This window comes from Spermophilus citellus, assembly GCF_964194105.1.
Source record: "Spermophilus citellus genome assembly, chromosome: 4".
Taxonomy (NCBI): domain Eukaryota; kingdom Metazoa; phylum Chordata; class Mammalia; order Rodentia; family Sciuridae; genus Spermophilus; species Spermophilus citellus.
Genome location: NC_138185.1, coordinates 4,549,497 through 4,573,480, shown reverse-complemented (window position 1 = coordinate 4,573,480; position 23,984 = coordinate 4,549,497). Strand labels below are relative to the sequence as shown.

The 23,984-nt window shown below is 48.5% G+C and overlaps 2 protein-coding genes across 6 annotated transcripts; one reads left to right on the top strand and one right to left on the bottom strand.

The window, feature by feature from the left end:
- The first annotated feature begins 65 nt into the window (after window positions 1-65).
- Window positions 66-12,907, top strand: ACOT8 (acyl-CoA thioesterase 8). 3 transcript variants are annotated; one of them, XM_081293501.1, is made up of 6 exons: window positions 66-294; window positions 1,538-1,674; window positions 7,206-7,431; window positions 9,995-10,152; window positions 10,641-10,835; window positions 12,541-12,778. In XM_081293501.1, the coding sequence occupies exons 1-6, from the start codon at window positions 167-169 to the stop codon at window positions 12,657-12,659; spliced, it is 963 nt and encodes a 320-aa protein (XP_081149627.1). In that variant the 5' UTR covers window positions 66-166; the 3' UTR covers window positions 12,660-12,778. The 3 variants fall into 3 exon arrangements, with proteins under 3 accessions (XP_081149627.1, XP_081149628.1, XP_081149629.1); XM_081293502.1 differs by lacking the exon at window positions 12,541-12,778 and adding an exon at window positions 10,927-12,524; XM_081293503.1 differs by lacking the exons at window positions 9,995-10,152; window positions 10,641-10,835 and having other exon boundaries at window positions 12,541-12,907.
- Window positions 12,908-13,161: 254 nt separating this feature from the next.
- Window positions 13,162-18,441, bottom strand: SNX21 (sorting nexin family member 21). Of its 3 annotated transcripts, XM_081293498.1 has the most exons (3): window positions 18,056-18,441; window positions 17,452-17,609; window positions 13,162-13,837 (listed from the first exon to the last, which is right to left on the bottom strand). In XM_081293498.1, exons 1-3 carry the CDS (start codon window positions 18,315-18,317, stop codon window positions 13,163-13,165), a joined length of 1,095 nt encoding a protein of 364 aa, XP_081149624.1. In that variant the 5' UTR covers window positions 18,318-18,441; the 3' UTR covers window position 13,162. The 3 variants fall into 3 exon arrangements, with proteins under 3 accessions (XP_081149624.1, XP_081149625.1, XP_081149626.1); XM_081293499.1 differs by lacking the exon at window positions 18,056-18,441 and having other exon boundaries at window positions 17,459-17,598; XM_081293500.1 differs by lacking the exons at window positions 17,452-17,609; window positions 18,056-18,441 and adding an exon at window positions 13,993-14,003.
- Window positions 18,442-23,984: the final 5,543 nt, after the last annotated feature.

Sequence of the window (23,984 nt, the reverse complement as noted above, 5' to 3'; positions counted from 1 at the left end):
CTCGACAATTGACAGGAGCTCTGACCAATCATAACCTACACTCAGTCTCAGAGCTCTGTACGGGACTTCCGGTAGCTAAGGCAGTCTGCCGGAAGCGCCGGGATCCTCTGTAGGTCTCCGTGTGTCCTGCTCAGAGCGGTGTCCCGACCCACAGCAAGGAAACAAGATGTCGTCCCCACAGGTCCCGGAGGACGGGCAGGGCAGTGGCGACAGCGGCGATCCCTCCGGGGACCTCCGTAGCGTCCTGGTCACCAGCGTGCTCAGCCTTGAGCCGCTAGACGAGGATCTCTTCAGGTAGCTAGCCGCACCTGGTTCGCATCCCTCCTTTAGTACCGAGTCGCCTGATCTCGACTGTCGCCGCCGCATGGCCCCCAGCTCTGGGAATAGAACGGGCTTTGTGCGAGGTTCGAGACATGCTGCATTTAGGAGAGAACTTGTCCCTGACAGCTGTTCCTCTCTGACACCTAGGAGGTCTGGGTACATAAAGTGGGGACCTGAGATACCCTGTTCGTCCGCCTGCCCTGAACCTCCACTGGAGGAGCCAGCCCAGAGAGGGCAGAGATTTGCCCAAGGGCACACAGCTGATCAGGCTTAAAACCTATACACAGCTCCCTGCACACTTGCTATTCTTTTCCTCTCACATACCCCATCCCCAGCACCATTGGTTGGGGTCTGGTAGCTCATTACTCATTCTGAGGCCTGAGTCTGCTTCCTTCCCAGCATCACTGAAGTCTGCAGCAGGGTTTTAGAACAGCTTTGACCTCCAAAGCTCCCACTGGCTTTAATGGAAGCTCTCTTTGGTCTCCCTTCCTTCCCACTTAAGGAATTATAATTCACCAGTGGGGGCCCGGATGTTGTGGACAATGATAAACTCAGGCTGGGTAGGGGAGGCTTTAGCCTCTACAGGCCATGGGCTCCTCCTGCACTGAGCAAATCTTCTCACATCTGGGGCCCAACCAAGCCTTTTCACTTCTGGGGCCAAATCACAGTATCCTTGTCTGTATAAAATTTTACAGCCCTAGAGAGAGAAGCTTGCTGTCTGAGGGCCCTTCTCGTTCTGAAACTAGTTATTGGAAGAAATAGGCTGTCCCAGTTGGGAGTGTAAGTGGCAGACCTTAATACTGCTCAGCTCTTGGGGTTCATTTTGGTCCTTTCAAGGCCTTGAGAGGCTTCTGCCTTACCTTGGTTTGTGTAGTGAAAGAAACACTGGATGTGAGATAAAAAGCCCAAGTAGTGCCCAGGCTTGGCAATGTTTAAATACTTTGAATATGAACTTGCCCATGTCACTTTCAACCTCTGGTCCCTATTCTCTATAGCTAGAGTCCACAGGAGGATTTGGATGGTCATAAAGGCTGTGAAATTTTATACAGTGAGGTGAGGATATTTACCTGGGGAAAGAGTCCACAGCTTTCAGCAAATTCTCTAAAGGATCCCAAACCCCAGTAATGATAAGAGGTCCTGTGCTAGAGGCTCATTGGAGGCACACAGAATTTGGAGCAGCCCTCAAGTCTTTCCCACTTTCCTCCTCTCCCCACAGAGGAAGGCATTACTGGGTACCCACCACCCAGCGGCTCTTTGGGGGTCAGATCGTGGGCCAGGCCCTGGTGGCTGCCGCCAAGTCTGTGAGTGAAGACATCCACGTGCACTCCCTGCACTGCTACTTTGTCCGGGCAGGTAAACCCCAACACCCTGGTCTTGTGTCCAGCTCAGCCCTGGTGGACCAGGAGACACTTCTTTCTGGCTTTGGGGGCTTACTGAAGAGAAGGGGTAAGAGATGGGGGAAATTAGAGAAGGGAAAGGCTGAGGGGGAAGAGAAACAACCCCCTGCCTAGGGAGGAACAAGGTCTGGGGCCAGCAAAGGACCCTGGACCTCACATTCACTGAGGCTCACTGGGACTTGTTTTTTTGGTTCATGATGACACAAGACTTTGTTGCTTAACTGCTCCCAGTGGGCCTTTTGATTTCCTTCTTGACACACTTTCTGGTGCCAAGACTGCTAGAACCTCTGGAGTGTTTTAACCTCTGCTAGGGCCTTGGGGGCCCGTGCAAAGTTGGAGAAGGGTGGAGAAGAGGGAGCCTCAGTCAGAACAAGGAGAAATCTAGGGCCATTCAGTTTTGCAATAATTTGCTATGGGACCTTCAGTGAGATTACCTCCCTTCCCTGAGGCTTGGGTTTTTTCATCTGTGAAAGGGGGGAGGGGTGAGAATAGAGGTACTTTAGTGGCATGTCCTCTATAGGTGCTTACACTTCTGGGGTCCATGAGGGAGAGTAATTCAAAATCCATGCTCTCTAAAAAAACACTAAACAACAAAAATCTTGCTTGGGGGAGCTGGGGTTGTGGCTCAGCAGTGGAGTGCCCGCCTGGCACAGGCGAGGCGCTTGGTTCGATCCTCGGCACCACATAGAAATGAATAAATAAAATAAAGGTGTTGTGTCCAACTACAAATAAAAATATATTTTATTTTTATTTTTACCTACCAATCCTCCTGTATGTATATGTATGTGTGTGTGTATGTATGTATGTAAGTGTGTGTGTGTGTGTATGTATGTATGTGTGTGTGTGTGTGTGTATATATATATATATAATCTTGCTTTTCCTCTTTTTCCTTCCCCCTTAGGGCAGATGCCCCAGTTTTAAGTGCCATTATCTTTAGCATAGACCCACCAGCTGAGAAGGTTTTGTCAAATTTTACAATATGTGCTGAGTGTGGTGGCACATATGCCTGCCTATAATCCCAGCCACTCGGGAGGCTGAGTCAGGAGGATTGTGAGTTTGAGGTAGCCTCAGCAATTTAGTGAGACTGTCTCAAACTTAAATAAAAAAGGAGAGGCAGAGATGTAGTTTAGTGGTAGAGCGTCCCTGGGTTCAATTCCTAGTACCATAATAAATAAATGTTATTATAATTAATACACTTTTATCAGGTTCATCGTTTTCTCATCCTTTTCTTGCTTGTCCCTCCCAGGTAGTCATTGCTATAAAGCATTTGAATATTTCCAGTAGGCCCAGCCTAGTCCTTACCCTTGTGCTAGCTGAGAGTAAAAGTGTATTTTATTACTTCAATTTGGTTGTAAGCTCCAGAAGTGCTAGCCTTTTAGCATTGTAATCCTTCTGGCTTAGAGAAATACCTGACTGTTTTGTTTTGTGGAGTAGGGGCATTACTTGAACTCTCTGAATCTTCATCCTGTGTTGAATTCTGAGTCTTTGCAGGTAAATACCTGCAAGGCCTGCATATGCAGGGCCTGGCATATTGCCAGTTTATAAATAATAACTATCATCTTGATAGTGAACTTATGGGAGCAATTAAAATATGCATGATAGAGAGCACAGCCATGTACACTGTCTTCTTCAGTCCTCTTAAGCAATGTCTTTATTTCTTTCCTTTGTACTGGGGATTGATCCCAGGAGTGCTTTACCACTGAGCTACATCCCCAGTTCTTTTTTTTTTTTTTTTCCTTTTTCTCTTTCCACATTTTACCAGATCTTTATTTTTCATTTTGAGAGAGGGTCTCACTAAGTTGCTGAGATTGGCCTTGAACTTGTGATCCTCTTGCCTCAAGCCTTTTATTTTAATTCTAGAATCAGGCAATACTTCATTCCATGAAACTGAATAAGTGCTCCAATGAGCTAAGCAGAGTAGGTTGGTTTTATAGACATAGAAAAGTTGAAGAAAGGGGCTGGGGATGTGGCTCAAGCGGTAGCGCGCTCGCCTGGCATACGTGCAGCCCGGGTTCGATCCTCAGCACCACATACAAACAAAGATGTTGTGTCTGCCGAAAACTGAAAAATAAATATTAAAAATTCTCTCTCTCTCTTCTTAAAAAAAAAAAAAGGCTGAAGAAAAGAGACACAAAGAACAAAAAGCACATTGGCCACTTCAAAGCTACTTTCCTTGGGGCTAGAGGTGTAGCTCTGTGGTAGAGCACTTGCCTAAGGCCTGGGGTTCATCCCCAGCAAAGGAAAAAGAAAAAATTACTTTCCTTGTAAGGTAGGGTCAGGGAAATAGCAATAGAAAAATAACTTATTTTAAAATGATGTGGGTTTTTTTCTTGTTTTTTAATACTGGGATTGAACTCAGGGGTGCTTTACCACTGAGCTACACCCTCAGCCCTTCTTATTTTTTATTTTGAGACAGGGTTTTCTCAGTTGCTTAAGACCTTGCAAAGTTGCTGAGGCTGGCTTTGAACCTACCGGTCCTCCTGTTTCAGCCTGCCCAGCCGCTGGGATTCCAGGCCTACATGGTACCCAGCTCCTTTTAGTTTTTATTTTGAAACAGGATCTCACTGTATTGCTAAAAGCCTCACTAAGTTGCTGAGGTTGGCCTCGAACTTTTGATCTTCCTGCCTCAGTTTCCCTAATATGTGGGATGATGGACCTGTATCACCACACCTGGCAGGAAAATCATTTATTGGTTAACCTCAGATTACCTTTTCTCTGTCACCAGATTAAGGGAACTTCATTATGCCAGTTGAAGCTGACTTCTTTGGGAAATCTGGCTTTCTCTCACTCTGGTTTCTTTGAAGTTTAATTTTGGTTTTGGTGACTTGGAACTTCAGCAACAATGACTTCATTTAGAAATTTTTTTCCTTTTTTTGTTATTTTTTAAAAAATATGTATGTTCTCCATTTAGAATTTTAGTCTGATCTGTTAGGGCCGAGTATGGGAGCCTAGTCCAAAACAATGCCTTCTGTAGTGTTTGTTTAAAAATAAACATGAAGCTGGGCATGGTAGTACATGCCTGTAATTCTAGCATCTGTGTAGGCTGAGGCAGGAGGATTGCAAGCTTGAGGCCAGTCCAGGCAATTTAGTGAGACCTTGTCTCAATATAAGGACTGTAGGTATGTAGTGCAGATAGAGCACCCCTGGGTTCAATTACCAGTACTGCCAGTACCAAAACCAAAACCAAGACAAACAGCAAAACCAGATTAAGGGCTAAGGCATATTGTTGCAGTTTTACATAACATTTACCCTTCCTTCCTTCCTTCCTTCCTTCCTTCCTTCCTTCCTTCCTTGTATTGTGCTTGGCATTGAACCCAGGGCCTTGTGCATGTGAGGGAAGAAGCACTCTACTAACTAAGCTATATCCCCAGCACCCATAACATTTACTTTTGAGTTTCCTGGCTGCAAGACAAAAAGGGAAGCTTTCTTATCAGTTTAGATTATGATCCTCTACTGGGTACATCAAATATTATAACCAACAATGTTTCAATGATATTTTTAAATAAAGAATGAGGGCTGGGGTTTCTTGGTCATTTATTACATCAATTCTTTTTCTAAAAGCCCAAGAAAGAATGTTATTCAGTTGGGTTTTGTTTTATTTAGTTTTTCTCTACAGAGGTAAAATAATGTACAGTGGTCATTTGACTCAGTATAAATTTAGAGCTTGGAGAATTCAGAGCAGGGGACAGCAAATATTCTAAAAAGAGCCAGGTAGTAGTAAATATTTTGAGTTCTGTGGGTGAAAGCAACTAGAGACAATAGGTAAACCAATGAATATTACTGTATTTCAAAAATTTTTGTTTTAAAGCATTTGTTTCCTTTTGTATTCAATGGGGATAAGACCCACTTTACATAGTCATTGTGAGACCAACACAAAAACAGCCTCTTATCTAACACTGTCTCTGACAAGAATATAGCACTTAATCCATAACCATTACCTTCCTCCCTTTACTATGCTCCAGGATCTGTCTGCCCTGGTCCAATAAGAATGTCCAAGAATAGGTCTGGAATGCACACTGAGAGGTCAGTCACAGTGCTGAAAGTTCTGCGATCCTCATAGGGGAACTGCATTTCAGCTGCACCCCAAGGTACAAGGGTAGGCAGAGGGGACTTCCTCCCCAGTCCCTGAAGTCAGATCAAGTGGATCCACATCTAGCTTCTGACTCTTGGAAAGCATTCCTCAAAGGTCTTTGATATTGAGGAGCTACTATTCTGAAAAAAGTGCCCTTGGGGCAATGCCTATAGCAGTCAGCTAACAAGTCAGACTTAGTGATACTTGTTGCTGTTGAGTGAGCCCCAATGCCTGGTTGGTTTGGCATCAGGTTGGGGTGCAGGAGCCAACACTGCTCTAGATCTGTCTCTTTCATCTGAAAGTTGAAAATCTCCCCAAGATGTCTTATGGCCCACAAATCAGCATTCCCCAGGGTGGCACCTTCTCCCTAAAATTTCTCCCTAGAGGCTGATGATCCTTAATCCAGTGCCTTCCACTCTGCATTGGAGCACAGACATCAGGAAAAGGACCAAGTGATTTCCATTTATATGAGGGACCAAATGACTGACTGACAACAAATCTTTCCTGAGAGAGACTGAATATACAAACAATGGCCAGACCTTATGTGAAAATAACTCTGACCCACAATAAGCAGCAACCAGCACAAGAAGTCAGCCTACTGCTGGGCATGGTGGCTCACACCTGCAATACCAGCCACTCAGGAGGCTGAGACAGGAGAATCGCAAGTTTGAGGCTGGCCTCAGAAACTTAACAAGGCCTAAGCAATTTAATGAGACCTTGTCTTAAAAAAGAAAAAGGGCTAGGGATGTGGTTCAGTGGTAAAGCACCTCTGGGTTCAATCCCCAGAAAACAAAAAAGAAAATCCAACCCACTGTCTGCAAGTCAGACCTATAGGAAGTCAGATCATATCTCTAGTGATCAGTCTAGAAAGCCAAAGAATAATAATAACAATCAGCAAGCACCAAGCAGCCAGGACTTGATTAATAAGTGACAGCTTCTCTAATTTTTATCCATTTCCCAACTTGGGACCAGTTGGAGAAAGCCAAATATGTACCCCTAACTAATTACATGAAATGTCCCAGATAGTGTTCTAAATGCTTTCCAACTATGAACTCAACTTAATTCTTATTAAAATCTGAGGTATGAGCACTGTGATAATCCCCATTTTACAAATGATTATATTGCTCAGAGAAGTTAAATGCCTTTTCCAGGGTCACAGAGCTGGTGAGTTGTAAAGCCAAGATCTGAACGCAGGAAATCCAGCAATGTTCCTGTGTTCTGAGCTATTGATAGGGAAGAGCTCCCCCTGTACCGGGAGCAGCCTGGTGACAGGGCCTGGCATTCTCAAAATCCCCAATACCTGGGTCAGTAGTTCCAAGCAGAATGGAATGGAGGACAAACAGAACAGAGGTGACAGTGACAAGACTTATGGGGCTTACTCAGGGGCTTACTTGTGTCCCTTATGCCCACTGTAGGAGACCCAAAGGTGCCTGTGCTGTACCAGGTGGAGCGGACACGAACAGGGTCGAGCTTCTCAGTGCGCTCCGTGAAGGCCGTGCAGCATGGCAAGCCCATCTTCATCTTCCAGGCCTCCTTCCAGCAGACCCAGCCCAGCCCTGTGCAGCACCAGTTCTCCATGCCTGCTGTGCCGCCACCAGAAGAGCTGCTTGACCACCAGGCCCTCATTGACCAGTATTTAAGGTGAGAGACCTGGAGTCTCTACAGTGTTTTCAAACTGGTTACCACCTGGTAGTGGGTCATTAAGCTCTTTAGTGAGTCTGTTTTTGCGGGGTGGGAATGGGGATTGAACTCAGGGGCACTCGACCACTGAACCACATCTCCAGCCCTATTTTGTATTGTATTAGAGACAGGGTCTCACTAAGTTGCTTAGTACCTCGCTAAATTGCTGAGGCTGGCTTTGAACTTGTAATCCTCCTGCCTCTGTCTCCCAAGCCACTAGGATTACAGGCATGTGCCACCGCGCCCAGCCTTTCATGAGTCTTGACTATGCATTTAAACATAAAAACTAGAGAGGAATTTGTGGCTGTAGCTCAGTTACTAGAGTGCATGCTTAGCATGCAGCAAGGCCCAGATTAAATTCCCAGTGCCAAAGCAAACTTCCTTGCCTTCCTCCCTTTCTCTCTCTCTCTCTCTCCCTCTCCCTTTCTGTGTGTATAGATAGATAGATAGATAGATAGATAGATAGATAGATAGATAGATATAGATATAGATATACATACATATAGGATATACATACACATACATATATGTAATTATTATTATTTTAATAAACTAGAGCCAGGCATGATGACTCACACTTGCAATCCCAGCAACTCAGGTGGCTGAGACAAGAGAATCACAAGTTCAAGTCCAGCCTCAGCAACTTGTGAGATGCTGTCTCAAAATAAAAAATTAAAGGGACTGGGGATATAATTCAATGGTAAAGCCTAATGGATTCAATCCCTAGCACCAAAACAAACAAACAAAAAACCTAGAAGATACTGCAGTGTCTAGTATGTAATGAGGTGAAGAATCCTTTTGTGAAACTTTTTCCATTGTGTGTTTCTGTGTGTGCTGGGTCATGACATAAGACACAAAGCCTGTGCTCAGGGAGTGCAGGCACTGTTGCAGCTTTCCTGGTTGTTAAAACACTGAACTACTTTACCACCTGGTAAATAGCCACCGCCCCAGTCCCCTGAGTGGTCCCTCTTCCCCTTCAGGTGCTTGATTCAGCAGCTTTGGAGTTCATGCCTGGTAAGGATGAGTGTCCTCTAGGACCCTGGTGCAGAGCTATGGTTCACTCATTGGTCACTACCTTTGCCTTAGTGCATGTTAAATATTTTGACTATATTTCTTATTTGGAGCAAAGCTAGTAAAGTTTGAAAAATGCTGGTGCATGGGAAAGAGCACTGGGTCTAGACATAGGGCACACGCATTCTGGCCAGGCTGTGCCTGCTGGTGATCACCGACTGTGGAACTTTGTGGAACTATCGAGCCTCTCAAGGCCTAAAAAACGAGAATGGTCGTTTATGCACTACCTGCTTCCCAGGTAGCAGGGAAAGAGCTTCTCTATTTTGTAACCTGGTATGTGGGATGATTGAGGTCTGGGAGCCTAATGGTCAGAATTAAAATCTAGACTCTGTCCCTAGTAGCTTTGACTTTGGGCAAGTTGTTTGCTTACTCTGAGCCTGTATGCTGAGTTATAAAGTGGTGCTAATCATAATTCCTACCTCATGAGACTGTTATGAGGATGAAATGAGGTAAGAGATCTAAGGCATGTGGTGAGTTATAAATTGTGTTTATACCACTCTTATTAGGAATAAGCCAGAGGCCTGGTATGTGGTTGGAACTCAACAAATGTTTGCTGAAATGTTGTTAAAGGACCCTGAATTTAGAGTTGTGCTTTTCAGGAGGTAGCCACTAGCCATGTGTGGCTATATTAAACCAACTAAAATAGAAGTGACAAGTCTGTTCCTCAATTACATTAGCCACATTCAAGCACTCATAATCACATGTAGCAAGTGGCTGTCAGAGTGGACGGCACAGATAAACATTCCCTCATCACTGAAAGTTCAGCTGGAGAGCGCCCCAGAGGATGGGGTGAACATGGCAGTGCCTACAAAGAGCCCTGAAGGTCATTGTTTCTGTGCTGAAGGGTGTGCCTAGAGATGGGCACCTCCTCCAAGGGATATGAGGCTTCCTGCTGTTCAGGGTTAGGTAACTGGGTCCAAGTCAGGCAGCTCATTTCTTAACCGTTTAGAGTAAGTTTAAGTGTATGAGCCATGGAAGCAGCCTGCTTGAGCTCATATCCTGCCTTCACCACTCTCTGAGTGAGTTATGTGGATTCTCTGTGCTTATGTCATTTATCAGATAGGAGTGACTACGGTACTGTCTCAGGAGGAATGAGTTGTATGTGCCCTGCTTGGAATTCTGTCTTGAAGGGTATGGCCTTGCTATAGTGAGACCTGGTTTTATATACATCATCGGGTTTTTTCCAGTATTCCCTATGATAGGTTACTATCAATTAATCACATTTTGCAGATAAGAAGACAGTCACAGAGATTACTAACTGGCAGAGATTACACATGGCTCTTAAGTGGCAGGGAAGGGTTCCAGACTCTAGTATCTTGCCTACCACCTGGGAAAGAGAGGCGTGGGGATAAGTTAGGAGTCTCTGTTGGAAGCATGAGGGCCATCAGAAGGGGCATCATGGAAGGAGATCCCCGTCTCCTTGGGTCTTCCTGTCCCTCTCCTTTACTTTCAGGGACCCTAACCTCAAAGAGAAGTACCGAGTGGGGCTGAACCGAATTGCTGCCCAGGAGGTACCCATTGAGATCAAGCTGGTAAATCCACCCACCCTGAGCCAGCTGCAGAGAATGGAGCCCAAACAGATGTTCTGGGTGCGAGCCCGGGGCTATATTGGTAAGAGGACCCATGGATTGGAGGAAAATACTCTCCAGGGGTCTAGGCCTGCCATTTATTTGTCCTGTGTGGCTTTGGGTATGTTACTTCCCATCTCTGGGCTGGTTTCCTTATCTGCATGATGGGGAGAATGGGTTTGTCACTGGAATTTCATTGTAGGACCTTTCTGGAGAAGGCAAGACGACTTGTTGAGGTTCTTATAGATCTGTTAACCATAAGGTGCCTTTGTGCACACTGGAAGATGTCCCTTCCAGGACTCAAAGCGGGAGATTTGGGAAGACTGGATTTTAGTCCTTGCTTGCTCCCACCCTCCTCCATATCCACCTCCTTTATCCTTACACACACACACACACACACACACCATGGGCCAGGTGCAGTGACCAGCCTACACATCTGTGCCTGGAAGTCCCTTTTTCTCCCACCTCCCTGCAGGTCCTGAGCTGAAAAGCCCAGGATCCCAGGGCTGATGGGGCTGGAATCTGTTACAGGGGAGGGCGACATCAAGATGCACTGCTGCGTGGCCGCTTATATCTCAGACTATGCTTTCCTGGGCACGGCACTGCTGCCCCACCAGTGGAAACATAAAGTGCACTTCATGGTCTCTCTAGACCACTCTATGTGGTTCCATGCCCCCTTCCGAGCCGACCACTGGATGCTGTATGAGTGCGAGAGCCCCTGGGCCGGTGAGTGTGGGCCACATGGGACAAGGGCACCCACTTTGGGGTGGTAGGGCTCCTGCTTTCTTGGGTGATGCTCTCTCCTCCCCAGTTCCAGGGGGACACTGCACGGGTCACTTCCTCTCCTGCCCCTCCAGGCTTTGGCTATTCATCTTCAAAATGGCAGAGTAAGCAAGTGTCAGCTCACACTTTCTATAACATGTTGGGACTAGGATTCACTTTGTCCCAGAGACTCAGTTCTAGTCCCCAGACCACTTCAGATTCTTTGTATGAACCGGGATAAATCCTGTCTCTCCTGTGAGCCTCAGTTTCCCCATCTAAACAGATTATTCCACACATTAGATCAGTGGTGACCCATCAGATTGCTGCTTGAGGGGGAGCTTTTTACAAATAGACTCTAATTCTACCAAGATTCTGACCCAGCAGGTCTTAGATAAGGTCCAGGAAACTGAATTTTTGGTACTGGGAATTGAACTCCGGAGCACTCAACCACTGAGCCACATCCCCAGCCTTACTGTATTTTATTTAGAGACAGGGTCTCACTGAGTTGGTTAGCATCTTGCTGTTGCTGAGGCTGGCTCTGAACTCACAATCCTCCTAGCTTAGCCTCCCAAACTGCTGGGATTACAGGCGTGAACTACTACACCTAGCCAGGAAAGTGAATTTTTAATAAGCCTCCTAAGTAATTCTGTTGATTGATAGTGGGGGGTCAGGGTACTTAGGGTCTCTAAGGGCCTCACTACTTGGACATTCCTTGTAGGGAAGGAGAGAACCCCTATGCAGCGTCTAGCTTCAGAACAGTGGCTTCCTTCCCAATGAAATACATTTTAAATGAAGAAAAGCTCTGCTTTATAAACAGGGGCAAAGCTCAGGAACTCTTTACCTTCTGGGGAGGGGTTCTCTCAAGGACCAGTGGCATCTTAGTACATGATTAACCACCTTGAGGGCTGGGGATGTAGTTCAGTGGTAGAGCACTAGCCTGACGTGCCTGAGACTCTGGGTTCAATCCCCAGCACTGAAAAAAAAAAGAAAAAAAACCGACCTTAATGTTAGGACACCTGCGTTCAGGACTGGCCTGCTCCTGGGGCCAGGTTCCCTAGCCTCTTTGGACTTGAGCATCATTGTCAGAAAAATGGAACAAGTGAAGGCAATTTCATTTCTCTATTGTGAACTCTGCTGTGTTTGTAGGAGACCAGCAGTTCTGTTCATGAACATGAAACTAAGGCCCAAAACCAACAAGGTGAAAGCCTCTGGGCAGGGAGAGGTGGAGACCAGAAGATTCCAGGTCGTCTCCCCTCGGCATCTTCCCACTGGCGGGGGCAGTGCTGGTGGTTTCTCGTGAACTACGATGTGGAAGACTTGGCATGGTTATTAAAAAAGGAACCAGCGGGTTTCCTCGCACAGCAGCCAGGGCTGCCACATCTGCTTGGCCAAGCTATCGGAGACTTCTCAGAGCTCCTCCCCTGGTGATCTTTTTGCAGAAGAGCAGGGACATGTGAAAGTGTTTTTAGACATCAGGTGGAGTTTCTCTTGTAGGAGAACCCCAGTGACTGCCCATAATAGGCTCAGAAAGGGACACTTGGAGCAGTCACAACATTCAGTGTGCCCTCCTGTGGGATAGCCTTTTTCTGCCCAAACCCTTTGCAAGAAGTGCGTTTGGCTGCGCTAGAGCAAAGAAGGCTGTTTTCATCCCTCTCCTCCTCACCCACAGGTGGCTCTCGGGGGCTAGTCCACGGGCGGCTGTGGCGTCGGGATGGGGTCCTGGCTGTGTCCTGTGCCCAGGAAGGCGTCATCCGAGTAAAGCCCCGAGTCTCAGAGAGCAAGCTGTAGCCAGAGGTATCAGCTTGCCTGGGTCTTCAAAGATCTCCCTTCTACCACCATTCCTGAGGTGGGGCTATGTGGAGGGCTGGACCTTCTGCCCCCCACACTCAATAAAGAGACTGACACCATTGGAGTGGCTGGCCTTTAATTTCCCTAGGCCAAAACTACAGCCGTTCTTCTGGCTCTCAACTGCAAGACTTCAGCCAGGCTGCCTTGGAGGCCCAAGGAAAAGGGCGCGTTCAGCCTGACTTGGCTGCAAATAAGCTGGAGGAGCTGTGTCAGCCTTCCTCCGTGTACCATTCCCTGCGTACCAACCCCCAGCCAAAGCTTGTCCTGAGCCCATCTCAATAACAACATTTCTTCCGTCCACTGCAAATTCTCTGTGGAACTTCTGAGGGCTCTCAGTACGCAGCCTTCTAGCTGCTTTCCATGTTCTCCTCTTCAGTCCCCTGCCCCCCCCCAAATCCTGGGGCAGCCTTTCTCCCCACAGTGACTTTAAGACTAGCCAAGGGTTATCCCAGCACCTCCTTGATGAGCAATTCTTTGAGACTGGGGGGTGGCGTGGGTGTAAGGCCTGCTTCCTGCAGGGCCTGGAGCCGGGCCTCTGAGTGGCGTTTGTCCAGGCCCAGGCGCCAGGAGAGCCGGACATGGGCCTCTAGGAAGGGTGCCAGGAAAGTATGGGGGCTCTTGTCTCCCAACAGCTGCAGGGCCTTCTCACAGCAGGCCCGGGCCTCCACAGGGTCCTCCAGCTCCTGGTGGCACACAGCCAGCCCAGCCAGGGTCAGCAGAGGACGGTCTGGGCCAGAGGGGGCATCCAGCTGAGTCTGCAGCTGCCAGGCATTGGCCCAGAGTGCCAGGGCCTCACGATAGAGGCCGGTACAGGTGAGGCTCTGTGCCCGCTGCAGCTCTGGCAGCACGAAGAAGTCCTGCAGGTCTGGGGCATGGCGTAGCTCAGGCACCGCCTGTAGGTGGCCCAAAAACTGTTCAAAGGCTCTGCTACGGCGGGCAATCGTCTCTGCGGTAAAATTCCGGCGCAGGCGCTTACGGGGGAAGGAGATGGCAGCCATTGGGCCCCGGAATTGCCGCTGCAGATTTCGGTGCAGCCGCTCAAAGTCTGAGTAGCGGCGAGAGATCTGGGCGGGCTGGCGATCTGGTGGCCCTGGACCCATCACGGCGAGGGTGTAGAGCTGCAGGAAGGGCAGGGGTCAGGGCAGGGGCAAACTGTCCACCAGCCTCTTCCCTCCCTACTCCCATCCCAGCTCTGATCCCCCACCTCTTCCCTTCCTCTGGGACTGGACCCAGGAGGGTGGGGCAGTGGCTAGGAGGCCCACTGGCATCTTACCTGAGGCTTGTCTGAAATGAACCAGGCCCAAGGCAGCACGGGGAAAGAAAGAGAGATGAGCTTCAGTGCTTGGGGCTGCTACCCCTAATCCCACTTCAGGAAAGTTACCTCTTCCCATGGGGCAGTTAGTTCTTCTGATGGCCCTCTGGAAAACCAGGGATGAGCTGAAACCCAGATCAATCTCTTGGGGCTGAGCCAACTTAAAGACCAGCTTAGAGCAGTGTTCCACTATGCACAGAGCCCCCAACACACACAGGGCTGGAGAGGCTATTCCAAACCAGAGGGAGGACAGGTCCTCAGACTTCTCTAAGAGCAATGGACCAGGAGTTTACTGGATTAGGATTCAAGTGCTGACCCAAGGTCAGCCTCTCTCCTTCCCTCTGTGACCGCAGGCAAGGCAGTCTACCTCTGGGTCTACTTCAGTCTTTAATGAATGAACAAGTGCAAGTGTTGGTACATGAGGGTTTTTTTTTGGGGGGGGAGGGGTAACTGGGAATTGAACCCAGAGGTGTTTTACCCACTGAACTACATCCTCAGCCCTTTATTTATTTATTTTTGGTGCTGGGGATTGAATCCAGGGGTGCTTTACTAATGAGCTACATCCTCAGCCCTTTTTATTTCTTGAGACAGGGTCTCACTAAGTTGCTTAGGGCCTTGCTAAATTGCTTAGGCTGGCCTCAAACTTGCAATCCTCCTGCCTCAGCCTCCTGAGCCACTGGGGTTTTAGGTGTATGCCACTGCACCTGGCAAGTACATGAGTTTTTAAAGATGGTATACCAGAGTATACTGCATCAGATATGGGAGGTGATTCCTCTCTTTAATTTTCTTTTTCATCTTTTTTATCTGAGAAAAGCATCTCCCTTTGTTGCCCAGGCTGGCCTCAAATTCCTGGGCTTAAGCAATTTTCTTGCCTCAGGCATTTGAGTAACTGGGACTACAGGTGTGTGGTACCACTCCTGACTTCCTTTTAAATCTCTGACTGTAAACTGAGAAGCTCTCAGTTTGGGTTTTATTTATTTATTTGTTTGTTTGTTTATTTATTTTCTGGTACTGGGGATTGAATCCAGGGGCTCTACCACTGAGCTACCCACCCCCCAGCCCTTTTTATTTTTTGAGACAGGGCCTCACTAAGTTATTAAGGGTCTTGCTAAATTGCTGAGTCTGGTATTGAACTTCTGATCCTCCTGCCTCAGCCTCAGTCCCTGGGATTACTGTGCCAGGCTTCAGGTTGGTTTTTAAAAGGCAATTCTCAGGTCAGGATCTTTTTTCAGGTGACAATATGGCCTTGAACTTGCAATATTCCTGCCTTAGCCTCCTGAGTCAACTACATTACAGGCATGCACTATGACACCCAGCTGGCTTAAAATACTCATTATTTTATGTAATCCTTGTAATGCCCCACCAACACAGGGAGTAATGATATAGTTCCATAACTGAACACTTACCCTGGGCCTTGTACTATACCAAGCACTTTTCCATCTATGATTTCATTTAATCACAACAGCATTCCAAGGAAGGTGTGTCCTTACCTCTGTCAGCAAAGAAGCAGGCTCAAAGAGGAGGTAAAGGCCTCAAAGACTTGCCCCAAGTACCACAGCTGGCGAATGGCCTAGCTGGCATTCAAACCCAGGATAGGATTTGATAGGATTCCAAAACCTCTGCTTGTCACCCTCCCCACAGGTTATATGGAAACTCAGGGTGCCCATTGAACAGAGGAGGGATAAAATAGTTGCCATTCTACTTTTTTTTCTTTTTTTTTTTTGTCATTTTCTTCCCATTTGGGTACCCAGAGTCACCTCCATTCCTTCCTATTCTGAGCTGCGTGCTCCTTGATGACTGATCTTTAGTATTCCTTTCCTGTGTATGACCCCTTGCCCACTCCAGAGTTCTGGGACCTTTTTCACTTAAGATTGGACCATCAGGGACAGCAGGGTAGCTCAGTGTGGAGCACAGACTTGGCATGCAGAAGGACCTGGGGTCAGTCTCCAGTGTGCACACACAAAGGCTGGATCATCAGAGTCAATCCCTGCTCAAACTGGAACAGCCACCCCATGGGTGTGGCCTTTGTTAGTAACAGCAACAGAGAGGAGTGGAGAGGCCCAAATGTGGGACAGGCTCTGGGCCCCCTTCCTGCTGAGTCAGAGGTAGAGGGGGGTAGTAAAGACGGAGTGAGAAGCAGGGAGCTGCCACTGTCGGGCAGAGTCACCCACTGGGCTGCAGGCTCCACGGGGAGCAGAGCCTGGCAGCCCTCATTCTGCATGTCAGTTTCTCCCTCCATAGCAAGGAAAACAGACCAAGGCCCTCTCTGCAGCTGTTCTTCACCCTAACCCCTACGGAACCCCCTATTCCACACAGGATTCCATGCAGAACAGTAGGATTATTCCACACAGGAATAGATTCACTTGAGTTATGAGGGGGCCACAGCAGGCCCTAGATGCCTGACATTTCCAATCCAAAGTTAAATAAGACTTGATTCAAAATGCTTGGGTCCAGAAGTGTTTCAGATTTGGGATTGTAGAATCTTTCTATACATAATGAGGTATCTTGGGGATGAAACTTAAATATAAGTTCAAAATTTATTTATACTGTGTGTGTGTGTGTGTTGCTGGGAATTGAACCTAGGGAATCCTGAGCATGCTAGGTAAGCGCTGTATCACTGAGATACACCCTCAGTCTGTTTTTTTTTTAAATATCTTTATTTTTTTGTGGTGCTGAGGATTGAACCCAGAGACATGTGCTAGGTGAGCGCTCTGCCAACAGAGCTATAACCCTTGCCCTCAGTCTGGTTTTATTCAGTATTTTAGTGTGTCTGTATTTTGACTGTCAGGTGTGGAATTTAAATTGTAACATCATGTTGACACTCAAAAGTTTCAGATTCTGAAGTAATGTGGAACCTGAATAGCTACCATTTTATTGAGCACCTATTAATGCCAGGCACAATGTTAAGGGCTCTTTTTGCATTGTCTCCTTTAACTCCTGCTCTAATCCTCAGCATTATCCTCATTGCTCAGATGATAAACCTGGGGGTTGACAAAAATCACACAGCCCACCCAAGGTCAGACAGCTGGTAATGAAAAGTGAGATGAATCAAGGCTGACCTGGGTCCAAAGCACCTTTCCTTGACCACTAACCTGTGGCTCTCAGTCTGTGTCTCGCCACAGTTTGCAAAAACCTTGGGGAAAGGTGGAAGCACACATACCAGTTCTCAAAGTCTCAAAACTGGGACAGAAAGCAGGTCCTTAATCTACCACTTTACTCAGTCTCAGAGAAACTAAGTCATTTGCCTGAGGACTTGCTCAACTCACATAAAGTCACATCCCCTTTCTGGCCTCAGTTTTCCCATCTGTAAAATAGGGCAGCCATTTATAACTCCACAGCTAGAACTTCCATCAAGTTGGAATCTTCCCTAGTTTCTTTTCCCCAGACTCACAGCCCAGGTGTTCCTGGAACCTCACTCACCACGTACTTGGAGGGCGGGTCCTTGACAACATTGGCGCTGGTCACCTCAAAGAGCAGCCGCTGGGGTACCAGGGTGTTCCGGGATTTCTTCCAGAAATCTTGTAGCTGCCGGGCCAGGAGTTGACTGCCTCGCTGCCCTTCGGGTGGGGGGCACCGTTCTGCACAAGCACATGACCAGTCATATCAAAGGACCTCAGGTCAACATACACGGTATGCCATGACCTCACTCATCCAAGGTGAAGTGGGCGTTATTCCCCATTTTTAAAGAACTGAGGGTCAGAGAGGCACCTGGTACCAAACACCAAGCCCGGCTGACAACATCCCCAAAACATGGCTGGCACATCATTTCCATCTCCATCCCAGGTCCCGCGCACTTAATAGGCTTAAAAACCCTGAGATGGAAGTGATCTCTCTCATTTGACATAAGGGAATTCTTGGATCAAAGGGGTGGTGACTCTCAAGGTCACACGGCTCAGACATCGGAGGCGCTGCAGGCAGTGTCGGCGTGTCAGCTGGCTCAACTCAGCGCCCGGGATGCTCTCCACGGCCGGACGGACGGAGGCCCAGCCACCCCAGCGTTCCCGGCTCCGCCTTCCACACTTGCCTGGCCCTTCTCCCGGTGTTCTGTCCCCGGGAGACGGCGAGTCGGGGCCGGCCTCCTCGTCGTCCTCATCCTCGTCGTCGTCGTCGTCCTCCGCGCTGGTAAAGCTGAGGGTGCCGCTGAGACGGGAGGACAGGCCCTCGGCGTCGTCGTCCTCCAGCTCGGAGGTCTCCGGGAACTGCTCGGCCTCCGGGCCCGCCGCCGCCTCCCCGGGGCCCTCGCTGGCCAGGGCGTGCCGCAGCCGGTGCAGGAGCCGCGAGGCCATGGCACCCTGGGGGGAGCGGGCGCCACCGGGTCCAGGGCGGGGTGGGAGGAGGACCCCCGCCCGGCGGGAGAGCAAGGGCGGGGCCCAGGCCGGAGGAGGAGGGGCCTGCGGAGGCCCCGCCCCCGGCCGCTGCGGGCGCCGCCAGCCCCGGGGTCCCTCGCTCCCTCCCGGGGTCCGGGGGCCCTGGTCCCGCCCCTTTCTCCCCGTCGCGCGCCGCTGCCTCCCGCGTTCGGGGTGAGCTCCCGGGCGCCTCTCCGAGGGGTCCCGACGCGGCCCGCGGCTTAGCGAGGCTGACCTGCCCGGCGGCTCCGGCCGCGGCCGCTTCCTGCCGCCGCCCGCCTCGGCCCCGCCCGCTCCCGGGGATCCGGCGCCGTCCACGGGAGACCTGGGAGTCCTGGGCCGGCGGCGGAGCCCCGTCTCCCCGGGCCAGGCGCGCGCCTCCAGGAATCCCCGGAGAGCCCCAGGGCACCCCAGTTTTCCCCCGGGCTTCTCCGGCCCTGGACTGGGGATGACCCAACCCCGGGGCTCTACCATTGGCCTGCACCCCAGCCCTGTTTATTTACCTATTTTAAAACTTGGAGATGGGTCTCGCTCAACTGCCCAGGCTGACCTTGAACTTGGACCCTGCTGCCTTCGCCTCAGCCTCACGAGTAACTTGGATTACAGCGCAGGGCATCTGGCACTCATTAATTTTACAATGTGATTATGCGATTTAAGGGATCCCATTTCTCTGGTGAAAAAAATCAAAGTCTTCGGTTGGCTCTAACGTCACTAAGCCATGACCTCATAGAGCCTGAAATTTCTTACGTAGAACGGGAACAATAAGAAGCATTTTCTAGTTTTGGCTTATTGTTTGTTACTTTGTGGGCTCTGGAGATTGAGCCCAGGACCTTGTGCATAGCAGGCAAGCAGTCCACCACTGAGCCACACTCCCAGCTCCCGATTTTACAGCTTTTTAAAGAGCTTTAGTCTAGTGCCTCAAGCACGGCAATTACACAATGATCATTGTTTCTGCAGTGTTCACAGATTTTCACAATGTCATTTGAGCCTCACACACGAGAAGTAGGCACGCTGGGAAACAGCCAGAGAGGCTGAGTTGCTTGTCCAAGATCACACAGCTTCCTGGAGGTTCCTGCACATTGCTCTTTTCCCAGGCATTGATCCTGGTAACCTCAGCAGCTTCTCTGGAGCTCTGTGGTTTATCTTTTACTGCAGGGAAACCTGTAGGTCAAGAAAAATTTCTTCTTGTTTCCTTTCAGAAGACCTAAACATGAGTCCCTAGCAGGGCAGATTTTGCTAGTTACACAATAAAACAAAATCTCTTTGGCAGCACCTCCTATATTTGAGTGACACAGGAGAGAGGGTTGGGGAAATACTTTTGAATGAGAACCGCCCTCCCTGGCCTCCATAAAGCAGAAGGTTCTCATCTTTCAGTTCCACTGTGTTCTACATCCAGTTCTAGGTTCTTTGCATATTTTCATGTCTCACCCTCACAACATCCTGGGGAGGTGGGATGGGCAATCATGGTCCATTCTGAAGATGAAGAAACTGAGGCAAATTCACTTCCCCAAGATCCACCTCTGGGAAATACGGGAGCTGAGATTTAAGTTCAAGTCCATAATTTCAGAGATTTAATTCCTCTTCCTTTGGCTTGCAGGAAGGATGTTGGGATAAAAAAGATGCACTTCATTTATTCACTCAACCCTCACTCACTCATCAACTGTGGCTGAATATCAACTTGTCCTTGGCATATGTCTCTCAAGTCTGGCTGTAAAACTGGTGCTCATAAACTCAAGATATCAGAGCAGGAGGGTCCTTCAGAAATCTGTCCTGTCACTTCCATTGACAGGTGGATCGACTAAGGCTTAGTGAAGGGAAGGGACTTATGCTTCATTATATAAACAGGTCAGAACAAGGAGCTCTCTTGACGTCTCCACCATTTAGATTCTGCATGGCATTTCCCCTCAGCCTCCCTAAGAGATGGGTATTCGTCTCCCACTTGTACATACTCATTGACATTACCTCTTGAAGCCAACCGTTCCTGTTACGGTTCAGCCATGACGGTTAAAGTTCCTCCTTCTAAAGAATCAAATGACATTCAGTTCAAGTTTTTTTTTTTTTTTTTTTTTTTTTCCTGTGGTGCTGGGATTGAACCCATGGCCTTGTGCATGTGAGCACTCTACCAGTGAGCTATATCCCCAGCCCTACTCTTTTTTTTTTTTTAATGCTTTTATTAGTGCATTATAGCTATGTGTAATAGTGGGTTTGGGTTCATGGTTCAACCGTTCAGTTATTCTTATACAGAATACAGTATTAAACCCTGCTCAGTACTCGCTGCAGGTGAAGCCAGATTTAGATAGGTGGTTAGTGTAGTTGGGTAAATCGGGTCTAATATCCAGTAAGATAAAGAAAATGGAGGCCATTATTGAAAATGAAGTCCAGGAAACCAGAGCAGTACTTGGGGACATTGAAATGTTAATGTCCCCAAGGGCCAGAACCCATCCTAAGGAACTGCTGATGAAACAGCTCCCAACAAACTGGGGGGTGCTGATCAGACCGCCCCAGGCCTTCCTGCCCAGAGACTCCTCCCGCCCACTGTCTCCACCTCTGCCTTCCCACCTCATCCCATCACTGCAGGTCGGAGGGAAACAGAGGTCAGGAGTATGGGAGGACTAACAGGAGACCTTAGCTGTAAAAGAGGGAGGATCTCCCCTTCCACGGATTCCGCCTTTCGGTCCCCTTCTTCCTCCGGGAGAAGTCTTTGCTGCTGTCCTTTAATAAAGCTTCTATTTTCCACTCTACACTTGCCTCCGTGTGCTTCTTGTGCTGCATTCTTTCCTTTTTCAGTATTGGAGATTGAAGCTAGGGCCTTCTGCCTGCTAGCTAAGTGCTCTACCACTGAGCTACACCCCATCCCTCTTCTTTTCTTTTTGAACTTTATTTTGAGGTAGGGTCTTGCTACATTGTCCAGGCTGGTCTTGAAGTTATGGTCCTCTTGCCTCAGCCTCTCTAATAGCTGGGATTACAGGAGTTCACCACCATGTCTGGCTTAGGTCCTGGGAGGTTTTTTTTTTTTTTTTTTGTACTGGGTATTGAACCCAGGTCACTTACCCCCTGAGCCATATCCCCAGCCCTTTTAATTTTTTATTTTAAGACAGAGTCTCACTGAGTTGTTTATGGCCTTGCTAAATTGCTGAGGCTGACTTTGAACCTACAAGCCTCCTGCCTCAGCCTCCCGAGCTGCCAGAATTATAGGTGTGTGCCACCGTGCCTGGTGAGATTTGATGTTGAATAAGAAATTTTCTCGGAGGGGAGGGGGGATAGTAGGGGATAGGAAAGGTAGCAGAATACAACAATTACTAATAGGGCATTATGTAAAATTGTGGATGTGTAACTGACGTGATTCTGCAATCTGCATTTGGGGTAAAATTGGGGGTTCATAACCCACTTCAATCTAATGTATGAAATATGATATGTCAAGAGCTTTGTAATTTTGTGAACAACCAATAAAAAAAAAATAAGAAATTTTCTCTGGCCCATGGAACTCAGAATCGGTTGTGATCCTGATGAAGTCAATGTTTTTGATGCTGTGACCAAAAGACCTGACACAAGCCAGGTGCTGTGGTACACACCTGTAATCCCAGTGGCTCAAGAGGCTGAGGCAGGAGGATCACAAATTCAAAGCCAGCCTCAACAATTTAGTGAGACCTTAAGAAATTTAGTGAGGCCCTGTCTCAAAATAAAAAATAAAAAGGGCTGGGGATGTGGCTCAGTGGTTAAGCACCCCTGCGCTCAATCCCTGGTACAACAAAACAAAACAAAAACAAAAAAGCCTGACAACAATTTCAGAGGAGGAGAAGTTCACTTGGTGCTCAGGGTTTCAGAGACCTCATCTACAATCGTGAAGTCCATTGCTCTGGGTCTGAGGTGAGGCAGAAGGTCATGGTGAAAGAGTGTGGAGGAGGAAAGCAGCCCAAACATGGCCACCAGGAAGCTCTGCTCACAAGGACAAAATTCAAACCCAGAAAGGCACACCCCCAGTGACTGCCTCCTCTAGCCATTCCCTTCCGCCATGAGGTTCTGCCTTTTCTTGGGCCTAGAGCTATGGAGTTGGCCTCTCAGACTGTGAGCCCCAAATAAACTTTTTCCTCCTCCATGTTGCTCTTGTCAGATCTTTGGTCACAGCAACATAAAAGCTGACTAAAATAGCGGGGCACAGTGGCACATGTGACTCGGGAAGCTAAGGCGGGAGGATCACGAGTTCCAAGCCAGCCTCAGCAAAAGTGAGGTGCTAAGCAACTCAGTGAGACCCTGTCTCTCAATAAAATACAAAATAGGGCTGGGGATGTGGCTCAGAGGTTGAGTGCCCCTGAGTTCAATCCCTGGTACCCCCTTCCCCACAAAAATTGGACTAAACAGATTCTAAGGCATGTTCAGTGCTCTGATTGAGGGAACTACTGGAGACCACCTTGGACCTCCAGGCTGGGTGTAGGGAAGGGGAATCCTGGAGGAAGTGATTTTTTTTCTGGGCTTGGGGATTGAGCCCAGGGGGACTTTATCACTGAGCTATATCCCAGCCCTTTTTAAAATTTTTCATTTTGAGACAAGCTCTTGCTAAAGTTGCTCAAGGTCTTGCTAAAGAGTGATACTCCTGCATCAACCCCCTGAGTTGCTGGGATTACAGACATGTGCCACCATGCCCACTAGAAGATGTTAAAACCGAGAAAGATGACAGGTAAGCAGGCAGGTGAAGAGAGGAAAGATGGGTGTTTCTGGCATCATATGCAAAGGTCCTGGGGTTCATAAAAGGTGGTGTTCACGGCCATGTTTAAGTCTGACTAGAGGAGAGCAACCTGCAACTGAGGGAGGAGAGAAAGAGGAAGATTGGAGAGACAGTGAGTGGGACCTTGCTTGGTCACACTAAGGAGTTTGATCCTTATCTATTTCTCTGAGTAAACCTAAGAATAAATTAATGAATAGTAATTGAGGAGGGTTCCAGACCTTCTGTTCCAAAGGAATCGGGTGGTTCCAGTGTTTCTTGTCCAAATTGGAATCCCGAGTAGCAGTCCTTGGCCCCGCCTGGCGGGAGGCCTTATTTAGCCTGGCTGGCTCCTCGAGCTTTTCTTGGGAATGTCTATATATAGGGGCGGGGGCAGCCCAGTTGCCACTGTCCATCTGACTTCCCCTGTGTCCAGTCTCCCTTTCCTGGCCTGTCCCTGCTCTTGGTGTCCAGTGCTCCTCCTGTTGACTCTGCCACTTCTGTGAACCTTGCTTTTTACTCCGCCCGCCCTAGCATGAACCCAAGGGTTCTCAGGGTGGCTTCCTTTGGACTAGATCCCCCACCCCCTCTTCTCCAGAGGGCTACCTGAGCTCCTCCACTTTCTTCTGAGCTCTAGGAAGGGGCCAGCTCTCCCTTTACCACTTAGAGCACTTTCTTCTACCTCCCCCAAAGTGAATCTCAAATCCCCTTTCCCTGGAGAAAGGTAACTTCTTTCTCCAAAAGCATACCCCTTCTCCTTTAGCCCTCTGGATCCTCCTCCCTCTGAAGGGTCCCTGAGGACTGTCCCACTTCTTCCCAGTCAGGATTAATAAGAATTGCCAAATCCAGGTGCACCCATATGACTGTAGTCCTAGCTACTGGGGGCGCTGAGGCAGGAGGATCGCTTG